The sequence below is a fragment of the Aphelocoma coerulescens genome, chromosome 1 (genome assembly GCF_041296385.1).
Source record: "Aphelocoma coerulescens isolate FSJ_1873_10779 chromosome 1, UR_Acoe_1.0, whole genome shotgun sequence".
NCBI classification, from domain to species: domain Eukaryota; kingdom Metazoa; phylum Chordata; class Aves; order Passeriformes; family Corvidae; genus Aphelocoma; species Aphelocoma coerulescens.
In genome coordinates, this window is record NC_091013.1 from 20,579,914 (window position 1) to 20,593,445 (window position 13,532).

Below are 13,532 nucleotides of genomic sequence, written 5' to 3' on the forward strand. Positions count from 1 at the left end.
CAAAGATAAATATTGCATGTTAAGTTCCTGTTTTCATATTAAATCCTTAACAAATTTAAAAAAAAAAAAAAAAGAGAGAAATATATTACTGAGAAATCCTAAGTCCCGTAATTTTCACTGTCAAGCTGATCCAATGCAGACAGTACTGACTAAAGAGGGGATTTTTTTGTGCTTGCAATTTAAATAGGATAAGGTTAATATTTTCTTCCCAAATGTAATCTCTTTCTACAGTGATTGGGTATCATGTTTCTAATTTTATTTACAGGGGTGGGTGGGTTGGATCACTAAAACTGAGATTTGGATTAGGGTGTGGATTTATATCCCTGCTTCTCCCTCTAAAGACTGGAACTGCTTGTGTCTGGACTCATCTTTTCAATTAATTTGCAGTAATTAAAGGGTGCTGTGTGGGATGTGGCTAAAGAGAAACACAATTAAAATGTAATGGTTCTACTTTGGTATCTGCATCCTTATTTATTTTAAACCATCTTCAATGCTCTGATGAGTTTAAGTCTTCCTGTATCACATACTGTGCAAGTAGAAATATGTGAGTGAACTGTTGCCAATTGCTCTGAGCAAGCACTGGGCATGTTTCAGATTACACTGTGTTTTCTTGTTCGGATCTGATCTCCTTGCTAGGAGAGGCTGAGAAAGGCAGCTCTAGGGGATTTACTTCCAGCAGCAGCAGCAGCACATGATCCATCAATCGCGTGATTCTCACCACCGAGGACTAATGGGGAGGGTGAAGAAAAAGTGAATGCTGCCTTGGGGAAGCAACAGCATTTTCTTCTGCTAGTGGGCCCCCTCCACCAGTCGAACATTTCATGGCTTCTCCAAGGTTAGAAACCTACTGCTGCCCAAACCGGGATGCAGCTACACAGCTAGTGATGAACTTCCAGCCTGAAGTCTTCTGCGGAGTCTGCATTGGCAGTGCCTCCATCAGTCTGCTACTGACCATCCTACAGCTCCTGCCAAAGAAGGGACAGAGCCCACGGAAGATGCCCAAAGCCTCCTCCTCCTCCACGATTCTTCTCCTTATCTCAATTTGCGACATCCTTGGAGGCTTAGGTAAGTGCCAGCTTGATGTCCCTTGCCATTGCTGTAACAGGTTCTTTTTGCTCTGAGGTACTACAGACAAATGAAGCTGGTGAGTGGACAGCAGAGATTTCTGAGGGAAGCATGCTGTATGTGTTCACAGGAAGATTTGGACTAAGTGAGATCAGGAAATTATGAGTTTTTGGGGAGAAAGTTCTTGTTTAATAATTATAATGTAGAAGTGAAAGCTCTTGGCAAATCTACACCAAAATCTCTGCTTTAAAACCAATTAAAATCTAGAATGGCAACTGGTTCTCAGAGTGAGGCAAAAAGTGGAGGTGATGCAGCACATTGGAAACTAAATCTGACATTAAACATTTAGCCAGTCCAAGTAATTTTTCCCCTCAGTCATTTATTGCCAAATTGGGTATAAATTATCATGACACGTGCTATGAAAATACAGGACACGTTTGTTTCTATGGTAGCATTTTCCCCCCTCACATGAGGTAGTAGAAGTAGTGCTGTTTTGTCTTGCTCCTGGGGGCTGTGTGTGTATCTGTGTATCTCTGTGCCTGTGTTTCAGGTCTTTTCCCCTTTCATACCCAGCCAGGTTCTCTCACAGTACCTAATAAGTACCAATACTAAACCAAAGATTATAGGAGGAAATAAAGAAAGAGATATGGAAAATACGTACGTGCATGCACCTGGAAAATGTCCTTTCAGTCAGGTGAAGACAACAATAGATAAAGTTATTTTTCTCCTTTCCTCTTTCACTGGCAAACTCAAACTAGTTATCCATTGTTGATTTTGTATTAGACTCACTTCGGTGGGTGGAGAACAGTTCATTCTTGGTGGGAAACATGGTCATTTTGTTGTTTCCTGTCGGTGCTTTATTTCAAGCAAACCCAGAAAACCTCACTAAAAAACTTAAGTTTATTTAAAAAAAAGGTATTGTTCTTACCTAAATCAGAAGCACTGCTTTGTTCAGTCCTGTGACAGAAGGAAAAGAGCTGCTTGTAAAATGAAGGCAGAGAAAAGTGAAAAATAACTCTTCTTCTGCAAGGAGGGCTTTTATAGAGAAGTGAATATCAGTGTACGAATATATGCTGGTAAATAGTTATTTAGTGTTTTGTGTCAGTCTGTTAAATGCTACCCAGTTTATGTTAGGGAAGAGTGTGACAACATCTCTAAGTAAGTGAGATTCTAATCTACGTAACATTTTAAGTCCCAGCAGCTTCCGACTCTTGGAGCTACTGTCCCTGAGTGATTACACTGACATTTAAATAGCACAGTTGTCCCTGCTGTGCTCCTCTGCAGCCACTGCTTTCCTGTAGACACACAAAATCTGGGCTGCGATGTGAAATATGTGGCTAGGGAAAAGCATGTGACTCAAATCACACCAGCAGATTCAAAGCATTAATACATTTTTTTCTTTAGGTATGATCTTCAGATCAAGTGTATGGCTGAGCTTCCCAGGCTTCATAGCTAACATTTCTGTGCCAAACAGGACTGACGTGTGGCCTTCCACTTTCTGTGTGGGGAGTGCGGTAGGTACAGAGATCATCTCCCTTTTCTTCTGCTCCCAATTAAGGGTCCCTCTGCATGGGGAGTCTGAAAGAAAAACTGTGTCCAAAGGGAAATGTGACTATGAGTCAGAGCCTGGATATGATGGTTTCAGCCTCTGCCACACCCCTGCAAGTGCGTTCATGCCTCCCTCTGAGAGCCTGGGTCAGGGCGGGCAGGGTGTTGATGGTGCCATATGGTGTGTGTAAGAATGTAGGGCAACACAGGTCAGACTGATCCCGGGAATTCTGCGGTATTCACTCGTCACAGGAGTGCCAGGGGGTGGAATACACCAAAGTCAGAGATGTGGAGCCATAAGGGTATAAGCAACCCCCAAAGGGCTGTGAACCATTGTTTGGGTTTGTGCTGGCACAGCACCACAAATGCCCCAGTGGCTCTGTCGCACTGGCAGCACAAGGTTATCTTCTCTGTCAGAAACTGCAGCTTGTGTGGTGGCAGCAGGGACCTCCTGAAACCAGCAACTTGGGTAGCTCAAATTAGCTTTTGTGGATGAGAGTGTGTGTTTTAGACACAGAGGGACAACAGGATAAATATACTCAAAGCCACAAATGTGCTGGCAGAAGGTCTGTCCCTGCCATGCAGCATTTCAGCTCAAATAGCTGGGCACTCAATGACTGCATCAGGCCAAGTCTAATTAAGTATCTTCTGGATTAAAACACAAGAATAAGAAAATGTAAATGCATTCCAAAAGTACAGATTGAAACTCAGTTCCAAATTTTACAATCAAAATACTAAGACATATAATTTGAGCTTACTGTACAAGAATAAAGGTCACAATTTTTACCAAAACATTGAGAATGACAATTAAGACAGATCATCGCTTTACCCACATGCAATAGGAATGTAGGGTCCCCAATGAAATAATGCATGAGCAATAGCAGTATTAACTTTGCAATTCAAAATTCACAATGTAGAAGGGGGTAGGTTGCATGAATAGAAAATTATACAGCTCCACTAGTTTTAAAATAAAACAATATGTGCCAAATTGAACTCACTGTGCTTTATATGCCTATATAATGGCAGTTTCAAACGTGATAGTGTTGTGCCAGGGATACAAATATAAATTGTATATATCTATCAATTCTCAATACTATCACATATGTTTAAGGTTTGCTTATTAGATACAAATGTTGTTTTTTTCTTTGAGGAAAAACCAGAAACCTCAATATCTTGCAGCAAGAATGTCCTATTCAAAACCTGTTCCTCCTCATGTTTCCCTCTCTGGCCCATAACATATAAGAAAGTATTTTTAAGCATGACAGGGTGCTATATGCAGACTGTTTTTCATTTGAATTTCAGGTTAGATGGTGAGGAGCATAGTGGTCTACTACAATTTTTATTTTCCCTTACTTAGGCTACAGGAAAAGACTGTAATTTAAGTAATTTTATATTTAGATTTAACTGTATTGGAATGAAAACTAACCCTTCTTCCATTCATTTTCCCTAACGTAATCTCATGTGAGTTAATAAAATGTTTCCGATTCTATTTTATTTTTCTTTTAACGCTACTGTTTTATTTCTCTTAACCACAAACCTATACAAACTCCAAATAGTGAGGCTTTCAGACATCTCCTTTCAATGGTTTGCAGGGGGTTTCCCTTTCAGGCACTGTAGCAAGATGGGTCATTTTGCTAAAAACTAAGATATCATATGAAGCTTTAGGGTTTAAGTGCATCTGATTTATATTATTTTTGGAGACAGTCTTGTCTGTGTTGGATTTTCTGGAAAGACTCTGCAGTTTATTTTCGTATATGTGTGTGTGTATGGGTAGTAAATTGTGCATTTTTCAACTGCAGAAAATATGTAAATATGATGATGAAGTTACATGCTGAGTGCTATGGGTAAAGTGCATTAGAAGGAAGACTGGGATTTTATTTTTCTGCCTCCTGTGCACTAGAAAAATGTCATGGTGTTTGAATTAAATACAGAATAATTCATGCCACAAATTACTAGAGGTAGGGTCTACACCCATGGTGAAAGGAAATATTTCTCAGCTTGATTTTCCTTTTGGAGGAAGGAGTGCTAGATCTCTATTCACTGACATTTGGCTCAGTAACAAGTATGCCGATTTCCAGATGTAAAATGATGCTACTATGGAGCCCTGGTAAAGGATATTCAGATAAGAACTGAAAGACAGCTTGGAGGGAAGATAACACGAATATTAAAACAGTCCCAGACTATTATAAACAGCCAGCTCCTATGGGGAAGAAATGTGAAATTTATATACAGTGGCAAAGTAAGGTCACTTATCTTATATAAGCTCATGGGAAAAATGCATAGGGTCAGCTCAAGAATGCTGTGATATTTAGCTTGACTTGAACCTGTTTCCTTTGGATTTTTGTTGAAGAAATCAGCCAGGGAGTTCAGTAGGGATATTTTTCCAGAGAGTGAGTCATTTTCTCATTAATGATCTTTTATTCTTGATAACTATCTTGTGCTTGAAGAAAATACCCATCACATGCAGAACCTACAAATGCATAGGCACACTGTAGTTATGACTAACATCAGTTATATTTTTGTGCCTCAGCTACTGAGAAACAACTGAAATTTTAGCCTAAAATTAAAACATCCTTGCTATAAATTTCTGTGGGCTTCACTTACAACATTCAGGTTAGGAATGGAGAGGTAAATGACAGGTTTTCTAAATCAGAAAATAAGCTGTGAAAGCAAATGCTGTTCAGCTTACCTATGACTTGACCCATAGGCTACAACAATGCTGTTCCTGTGATTTTGAGTAAGATTTCATACTTCATAATCTCATCTGGAAAATACACACATTTAAAGAACAAATCACCAGGCCAAAGGTTAGAGTCCCTTCCTTGCCCCAGTGGTACTGGAGAAGCAGCTGTGACATTTGGCACTTCTTTCCCCTCTAGATGTGGATCCAGCTGTTATATAGCGCTGGCTTCTGGTGGTTGTTTTGCTATGCTGTTGATTCTTACTTGGTGGTGAGAAGATCAGCTGGACTGAGGTACCAGAGCTAAAGCTCTGAATTTGTTTTTTCCCTCCAACACTGTATGTCTCTGTCTGCCACTGTCTAAGGGTACAAGCGAGGCTTGTACAACCATCTGATGTTTGTACGATAGGGATGAATGGTGTTCTAAGTGCTTAAATAGCCAGGGCAATGCTCAGATACTGATTTATGTCCAACTTGAACTTAAATGTAACTGAATTCATTCAACCTATGGAAAAATATGCAGTAAATTGTGGTCTATAAACTTTATGTCAATGAGATGACTATTTTTGTTCCTACTCTGTATTTGAAATTGATTCTTGCAGCAAAAAAATAGTGTTATCCTGAAAATGAAAAATTCAGAGGGGTAAAGTGCTGAATTTCATACAGTTAATTTCGTATAGTTAATTCTGGGTTTTTTTTCTTTTTCTCTGATTTTTTTTTATCCATTTGTCAGTGAGGGTGGTCATTATTGCCCTTCTGATCACACTTTCAAAGTCCCTCAGAAGAAAAATATGTATTTACTATATATTTTTCTGCAATGCCTGTGACGAAAGAACTTAAACCCTTTGGAAAGTACCATACTTTAATGCCAGACAGAAAATATAATACGTCTCTAAGTTGTTTGTTAGAAGAGCAAAATAACCTTCAGTTGCTACTGCTAAACGTGCAATTACGTGACTGTTCCCAGATGATAGAGAGCAGTCAGGTACTAAGGATATGGTTCTTCTGCAGGTGTAACCAAAATGGGGCTTTTTGAGTTAACTTTAGACTGTTGAGGATAAACCTGATTTTGTAAAGTCCCATAGTTCTAGTCAAACAGCTGGGACTTGCCTCCTTCCCCCATCCCTGTTGACCAAAAAACTCATGAGTATTTGGGCTTGATTCTAAGATCAGAGTAAACACCAAAAGACTTTCTACAAACACAGATCTGAATCTCCCTAAGACAGGAGCAGTATCCAGCTCTGAAAGTTAAACATAATTTTCTTCAAATCACAAAAGCTCCATTCTTAAATTTTAATCTGCTAATTTGCTCTCTGCAGGAGAAAATAAAGATGCAGGGGTTCCTTCTTAATAATAAGGGTAGGGAAGAAGTCTTGTCCTCTCCACCTTATGGGGTGGAGGGGACCGGACTTCTATGTGCAAGGCTGAATGACTGCTCTGGCTCATTCTTTTTCTGAAGGATGGCCACCACCCACTTTCTTTCCTTAGTTTAATGTACTGCCAGTGTTGTTCTGCACCATTTCCTATCTGTAAAGCTCTTTTTCAGTGAGGGTCCTATTTTTACATTGCAATGTGGGAAGTGTAAGGTTTGATATCTTTAATAGTGCCTGTGGTGTTTGATGCTTGCAGTACGATTGTGCTGTACCACATGATGACATGGGGCCTCGCAGTGATGCTCTGCGTGGAGGGGATTGCTCTGCTTTACTACCCTTCTCTCTCCAGGTAAGCAGGCTCTGGGAACAGACTGTGAAGTTGTGGCACTCTCTAGTCATTTGAATGTCTTTTGGTCAACTTTAGAGACAGACATTCAAAAGCTGAGCATTTTGATCTTTGCCAAGGATGTCCCACTGAGTGAGTATGCTCAAAATACCTGCCTGGGCTTCAGGGGGCCCTGAAGAAATATGCCAGGCAATACAGGAACTTGGGCATGCTGTGATACAGCTTGAGCTATGAGCCACCCTTCTCCTGCTCCTGGTTTTAGCTTTCCTTTCAATTTGAGAAAAATTCACAGACAGTGCATGTTAAAAATCAACTCTGTGTCCCATGTGAACTGGTGGTAAAGGTCAATGAATTAAAAGTTCTGCATCTGTTTGCTTCATTCTTTTTTTTTTTTTTTTAAGTTAAAGGTGACATAGATAGAATAGCCAGAACTGTCAGCTGTGGGGAAAAATATTGCATAATCTTTTATTGATTTCTTCTCAGCTGTGAAAATGGCTTGGAACATGCAATCCCACATTACATCACGACCTATGCCCCACTCCTGCTAGTACTTGTGGCCAACCCAATCCTGTTTCGGAGGACAGTATCAGCAGGTATGTTCCTAATGGCCAGCATCCATCATAGCAATAGTGTAGAAAGTCGTGACTTTGTACTCAGTGGTGTGGGACAGCTCCTTGTTAAATCACAAAGATACAGCAAAGGGTGGGAAGCAGTTGCCTACTGAAATGAAGACACCATTTTCATGGGGAATTTGCCCTAGGGACACACTCTAATTACACACTCAAGCTATTCCGTTATTAACCTCTACTGCAGATTGGCAAAGGTGCTTCCATGTTACTTGATTTAAAGAATTTGAGCGATGTACAGTTGATGCTTAAGTCTACTGTAGTTTTAGTACCATCCTGGAATTTGGAATGTAATTTATTCTCATTGGTGAGATCTGAGAGTTGATTTAACTTCTCGGCAGCCCTAGAGCAAAAAAATGCAATAAAATGCAATAAAATGTGATCAGAATTTTGTCTCTTCTGATTCTGAGATTATGAAACAAATGGGAATTGTACACAACTCAGATGGGATCTTTAGGTTCCAGTTCAATTTATTATCCAGGGCTTCGAAGAAATGAGACTGAAAAAAAGCCATGGATTCAATGCATTCTTTGCATGTAATATGATCAGTGCTAGATGTTTGCAGTACCTGAATTTATCTACACATTGATTATATAAAAAAGCTGGAGAAAATCTGGTATTCTGAGTTCAGTCTTTATACCATCCATCCTCTGTCCCTCAGTCATAATCATTTTCAAAGAAGCAGTTGTTCTTTTTAAAAACTGTCCCCATAAAAAGTTATTTGTTGTATATTTGTTTGTGCATTTGTATATTCCTTGTGATATCTGAACAGCATGTGGCATAAGTTTTTTTGCTGACATTACATCTTTGAGTTACAGAGGTGTAGCTAATGCTGTATCAGGGACACAATGAAAAACAATGTGCATAATAGGATAGAAGGTATTCTATTTAAACATCACATGCTAAGTGTGATTATATAGAAGGTACACTCTACCTTTGTTATAAAATAGAAATATGTTGACCATACTATTTAATATTGTCAGTGGGATTGAGAGAAAAAAACCCCACCTAGTGGGATATCTTTTATTTTAGGAATGCAGCTGTGTGTGATTATTTTCCTTTAGTATTAGGCTGTATGTGAGATTCCTTGAAAATGGTCCTTCCAGCTCTGAACAGCTGCTGGAGACAAATCCATCCATTCCTTTGTTCCCTCTTTCAGGCCTCTATCTTCTGGATTTTTGTGTCTAAGCTAACAAGATGTGCGTATATTAATGAACATAATTGTATACTTTCCAGTTGCTTCCTTACTGAAAGGGAGACAGGGGATTTACACAGAGAATGAGAGACGTCTGGGGACAGAGATCCAGATGCGCTTCTTCAAAATTATGCTGGTGTTTGTTATTTGGTAAGAGGTGCATTATTTTGTTTTAAACTGCCTTTTTCCCAGAGGGAGAGAGTCAGGGACAAGAGTGAAGACTGATGGGTTACTTCATTTGTTTGTCTTTATGCTTGGAAGGGAAGGTATCTAAGGAAGAAGCAGTTCTAAACTAGTTCACAGAGGAGTTGAATCACTCCTATAACATCACAAGGCTGTGAGGAAATGATTAAATATTTAACCAACAGAAAAGCAAAAGGAACAAGAAACAATAGCAAAAAATTCCCAGTAGGCTGGGCATAGACTGAAGCTGTCTGGTACAGCAGGCTCCCAGCTCTGTGGGCTGATAGATGGCTTTCTGTAATCAGCATTTCTCAGAGCCTCTTGTCACCAAACACATCACTGAAAACCTACACTAAATGTGCTTCTGAGTCTGGCTTCATGGCTCTGACTATGATCATACAATGCAGCCACCTCTGTGCTCTGCAGTTCTCAAGTGTCTGAAAAAACCATGGATATTGACTGAAAATAAAGGAAATTACAGAAAATAAAACTCTGCATGATTGTGTGTGAAATTTTTTATTACTTAATCTTTTTTTTTTAATATTCTATCTTCCTCCATGAAAATAGTACTTTGGCATAGGACAGAAAAGTGGTAGGGAGGAGTGGAGTGGAACAAGAAGTGGTCCTGTAGCAGTGAAATGAGTGGGCCAAACTTAGCAGTCTCTACATCTACTTAACTTTTTTATACACAGGTGTATTAATGTATGTTCCATTGCTTTAAAAGGCTGAGCAGGGAAAAAGGCTGCCTCTTTTATCTTCTCTTGGCTGCTGTCTACTGGAGTGCTCTGAGAGGAAATTATTGTCTTTTGGGGGGGAATAGCAGTCTGCTTGGCTTGGAAGTGAAGTTTCCAATGTGAAGGCTGGGGTAGCCAGCAGAGAAGGGAGTGAGGGACAGCAGTGAAGGATCCTGCATCATGGCTTCCTGGAAACTTCTGAAATAATAAGGAGCAGAGATGCAGCCAAGCTCCCAGGGCTGTGGAAAGAAAGCCCAGAGGCACCACAGAAGTGCGTTGCAACCTAAGGAATGGTGGCCAGCTCGATTATCTGGGAACAAGAGTGAAAGGAAAGGCCAATTTCCCATGGATGTTGTGGGGACATTTGTTTATTTCCATTCTGTCTCATTCTGGGCTTTCCTAATAAAAAAAAAAAAAAATCACAGCTCTGGTTTAGGATTTTGCTCTAATAAAACATAAGCTTTGGAATGTAAAAACTTTCTCAAAGGTTACTGGAGGGAAAGACTGAGGCAGTCTCATCTCAGAAGCATAGGGAAGATTCCCTTCCATCCCAGAAGTCAAATATGGAATGCTTTAGTCAAAGACAGCAGGTTGGGGCAACACATGATAGAAAAGATGCCTACAGATTTGAGAGGGGAGAGCAGGAGGTTTTACAGTGTGATAAAAAAATAATTGTGCAAAGGACATATATAAAACCTCTTAGAAAGTATGACATAGATGCTGATGGTTTACTTTCTGAAGCTGCAGTACAACTGTAAGAAATGCTTGTCTCCCTGTTTAGAACTTACAGCCATTTGCTATAATCTCTATTTAGTGTAGAACATAATTTCTTTTACCAAATCAGGCTTGATTATGCTCATCCTTATTTGGAAACAGATATTACCTTTATTCAAAATAATTGTTAGCATTTTCAAGGGTTTAAAAGTCAACTTTCCCGTTGCTTTGTAGTGTTTTCTAATGGACATTTTGGAAGTCTTTACTCTAACCCTGAAATTTTAACTCCAGCTGGAAATCCTGCAGCCTTTTAAAAGTGCATGTATTTGGGTTCCTTGTCTGTGAGCACAACTCTTCTAAGGCATGAATGAAAGAAATCAGCATGCATGATGTTCCCATTTTAGATCACACTTCCTTCTCATCTTGGTTTTATTCTGCAATTTACTGTTCTGCAGCAAGTTAAAATTTTCAAATTTTTTTCTTTTTTTTTTAATATTGATTTATATTGTCTAGGCCTGGGCGAGTAGGTAAGTGTCTGGTCCCTGATCATGATCTTAGAGACCTCCTGGTCCCTTCAGATTGAGATTTAACAAGAAATCCAACCATGCTGGGCTCAATCATCTTAGAGTTCTTTTCTAACCTTAATGATTCTATGATTAAAAAAATCTTACTGTCCTTATAATGATTTTAATTTCTATAATTTGAAGGTAAAGAGTATTTTACATGCACATACATATGTAACTGTCCTTTTCTTCTTTGCTCCTCCCATAGCTGGTCATCCAATATCATCAATGAGACCCTTTTGTTCTATCTCGAAATGCAGCCAGATATCAATGAAATGCCCCTGAAAAACCTCAGAAGTGCTGCACTGATCACCTGGATTATAATGGTGGGTCAGCTGTGACATTGCTTAGTCTTAGAAATCTACCAGTTGTAAGACTGGTGGAACAGCACCAGGATAGTGTGTGGTTTATGATTTGAGGGATATAAACACTCTGAAAATCAAGGAAGAAAAGCAGAAAGTAAGAGAAATGAATGAGCAGTCAATGGGAGTGCTTTTCACATGTAAACTTTGCCAAAAATGTCCTAGAGGCCAAATTTTTGCCCCATTTACTGGAGTATGCATTCTCTGTGTGAGAGATCACTACCCATTTTAAGATCCAGAACAAATAACTACAGTGATTTCTAGCTTAACCTTGCTAAACTCTGCCGTAATGCAAGCTGCAAAGTTTTAGCACACAGTTCCTGAAGGTTCCCAATTAAATGAGGATTTCATGGAAATTCTCTGTTTGTAACTAGGGTGGGGTTTTTTTTATTATAAAGAATTATTGCATCTTATGTCATGACATTTGGATCATCATTCGGGAACAAATAGGTGAAAAATCTTTCACACAAGGCACCAAAAATAGCTGTGAGATGCTGGTCTCTTACTGTACCCTCTTTTCTCCTATTAGAATATTTGACAAGGGATTTTTCAGAGGTGACAGTGCAGGTTCATTTTCCAAGAGAATTTATTCTGGAGCTGTTAAATAGGTGTAAGGCCTGAGCATGTTTTGTGTAATTAAGCATTTGAGCAGTTTGGTATTGAAAGATTAAGCGATGCAAGTGATGTGATACCACCTCCTTCTCCTCTGACAAGGAGTGAGCACATTCATGTGACAGGGACCTTGCTCTTCCTCACCTGGAGAGCAAGAGGTCAAGTCTGGGGACTGACCTATGATTTTAATTGGTTGTAAAAATAATTTCCTTCTTTTCCTATGAGAAAAATGGAAGCAGCTAAAGCCATTAATTTGTTAAGCATCTCATGGCACTGGGAACAGAAACAAATTTTTTGGCGATCACTTGGGATTTTCTTTTTCAGTGCCTCTCCCCATTTTTCCATCCCACTTTGATGGACATTTTCACTGGCTCAAGAATCTAAAGCAATTCCAGACGGATCAATTCCTGCTATTTTTAAAAGCTTGACTGTCTATGCTAGTGTCTCCTCTCATATATTTGACTTGGCCTGTAATGAAAAATATATGTGCTTTTGTGAATAAAAAAAAGTGTAGAGCTTGTGGGGAAAGTTAAAAACACACCAAGGGGTTGACTAGCTAAACTTCGTGCTAGAAAATCATTTGGTGCTTACTGCTTACTGTTATGGCCTCAGCATTTTGGAAAACAGGTAATGGTATTTTTCTCTTATCTGTTTGTGTCTGCAGTGGCCACAACTCACATTTTTTATTTGCATGCAAGTAGCGTATTTTTAAGTCAGCAATCATTCAGTGAAAGGGAAGTTTTTAAAACATGCAAAGTATTTTACTGGAGTTGAGGATGAAGCCTTCCTTGCTGGTGTAACTCCTGCTGCACTTCTCTTTCCTAGGGGGTTCTTAATCCCATGCAGGGCTTTCTCTTCACATTAGCTTTCTATGGCTGGACAGGATGGAGAGTGGACCTGAAATGGCGAAAAAGAGAAATACCCTGGGAATCTATGTCCTCATCAACTGTGGGGGAAAATGCCTATCCCTCACCAGTGAACTACCAAAGCAACATCCATGATTCCAAGAAGATCTTGACAACTGACAGCCAGCAGACTGACGAGGCCATAACCATGTTGTCTGAAGCTAACACCAGCAGTGACGAGAGATTAACCAGAAGCTCTCCTATCTACCAGGGCTGGTAGTTTTCACGTGCAGAGCTGGATCTAACTTTTCCTGGATCTAACTTTTCACATTGTCAATACTCACAAAGCCACATCAATGTGTGAATCACTGCGTGCTCTGGAAAAAGGTTTGTGCTCAATGGCTTGATGTTATTTCCTGTAACTTGTGAGACTGTGTGAGAGAGTGTGTGAGACAGAGAGATATGGTTTATGTCTTCATTGCCTTCTAGGAGACATGTGAACAGGTATAAAGGCTTGAATCTTTTTCAGCAGGAGTATATCTCTGCAAAGATATTTCTTACTTATGATTAATTTTCATTCATTTTGTTTTAATCTCTCTTGTAACTTCCTTATGATAGAAGAGTCTTTTTTTTAAATAAAAGGACTATTAATATGTTGGGTTTTTAAATGTGTTGCCTTGCTTGTC

General features: G+C 39.4%; 1 protein-coding gene across 1 annotated transcript; it reads left to right on the forward strand.

Annotated features, from left to right (window-relative positions):
* The first annotated feature begins 821 nt into the window (after window positions 1-821).
* On the forward strand, window positions 822-13,126 carry GPR143 (G protein-coupled receptor 143). Its single transcript, XM_069028790.1, has 8 exons — window positions 822-1,065; window positions 2,470-2,579; window positions 5,493-5,587; window positions 6,923-7,015; window positions 7,496-7,605; window positions 8,875-8,983; window positions 11,236-11,353; window positions 12,827-13,126. Exons 1-8 carry the CDS (start codon window positions 822-824, stop codon window positions 13,124-13,126), a joined length of 1,179 nt encoding a protein of 392 aa, XP_068884891.1.
* Window positions 13,127-13,532: the final 406 nt, after the last annotated feature.

Coding starts and splice junctions, on each gene's coding strand:
- GPR143 (XM_069028790.1), top strand. CDS start 822: ATGGCTTCTCCAAGGTTAGAAACCTACTGCTGCCCAAACCGGGATGCA. Junction 2,580..5,492: donor CTTTCTGTGTGGGGAGTGCG/GTAGGTACAGAG, acceptor TTTCCCCTCTAG/ATGTGGATCCAGCTGTTATA. Junction 7,016..7,495: donor TACTACCCTTCTCTCTCCAG/GTAAGCAGGCTC, acceptor ATTTCTTCTCAG/CTGTGAAAATGGCTTGGAAC.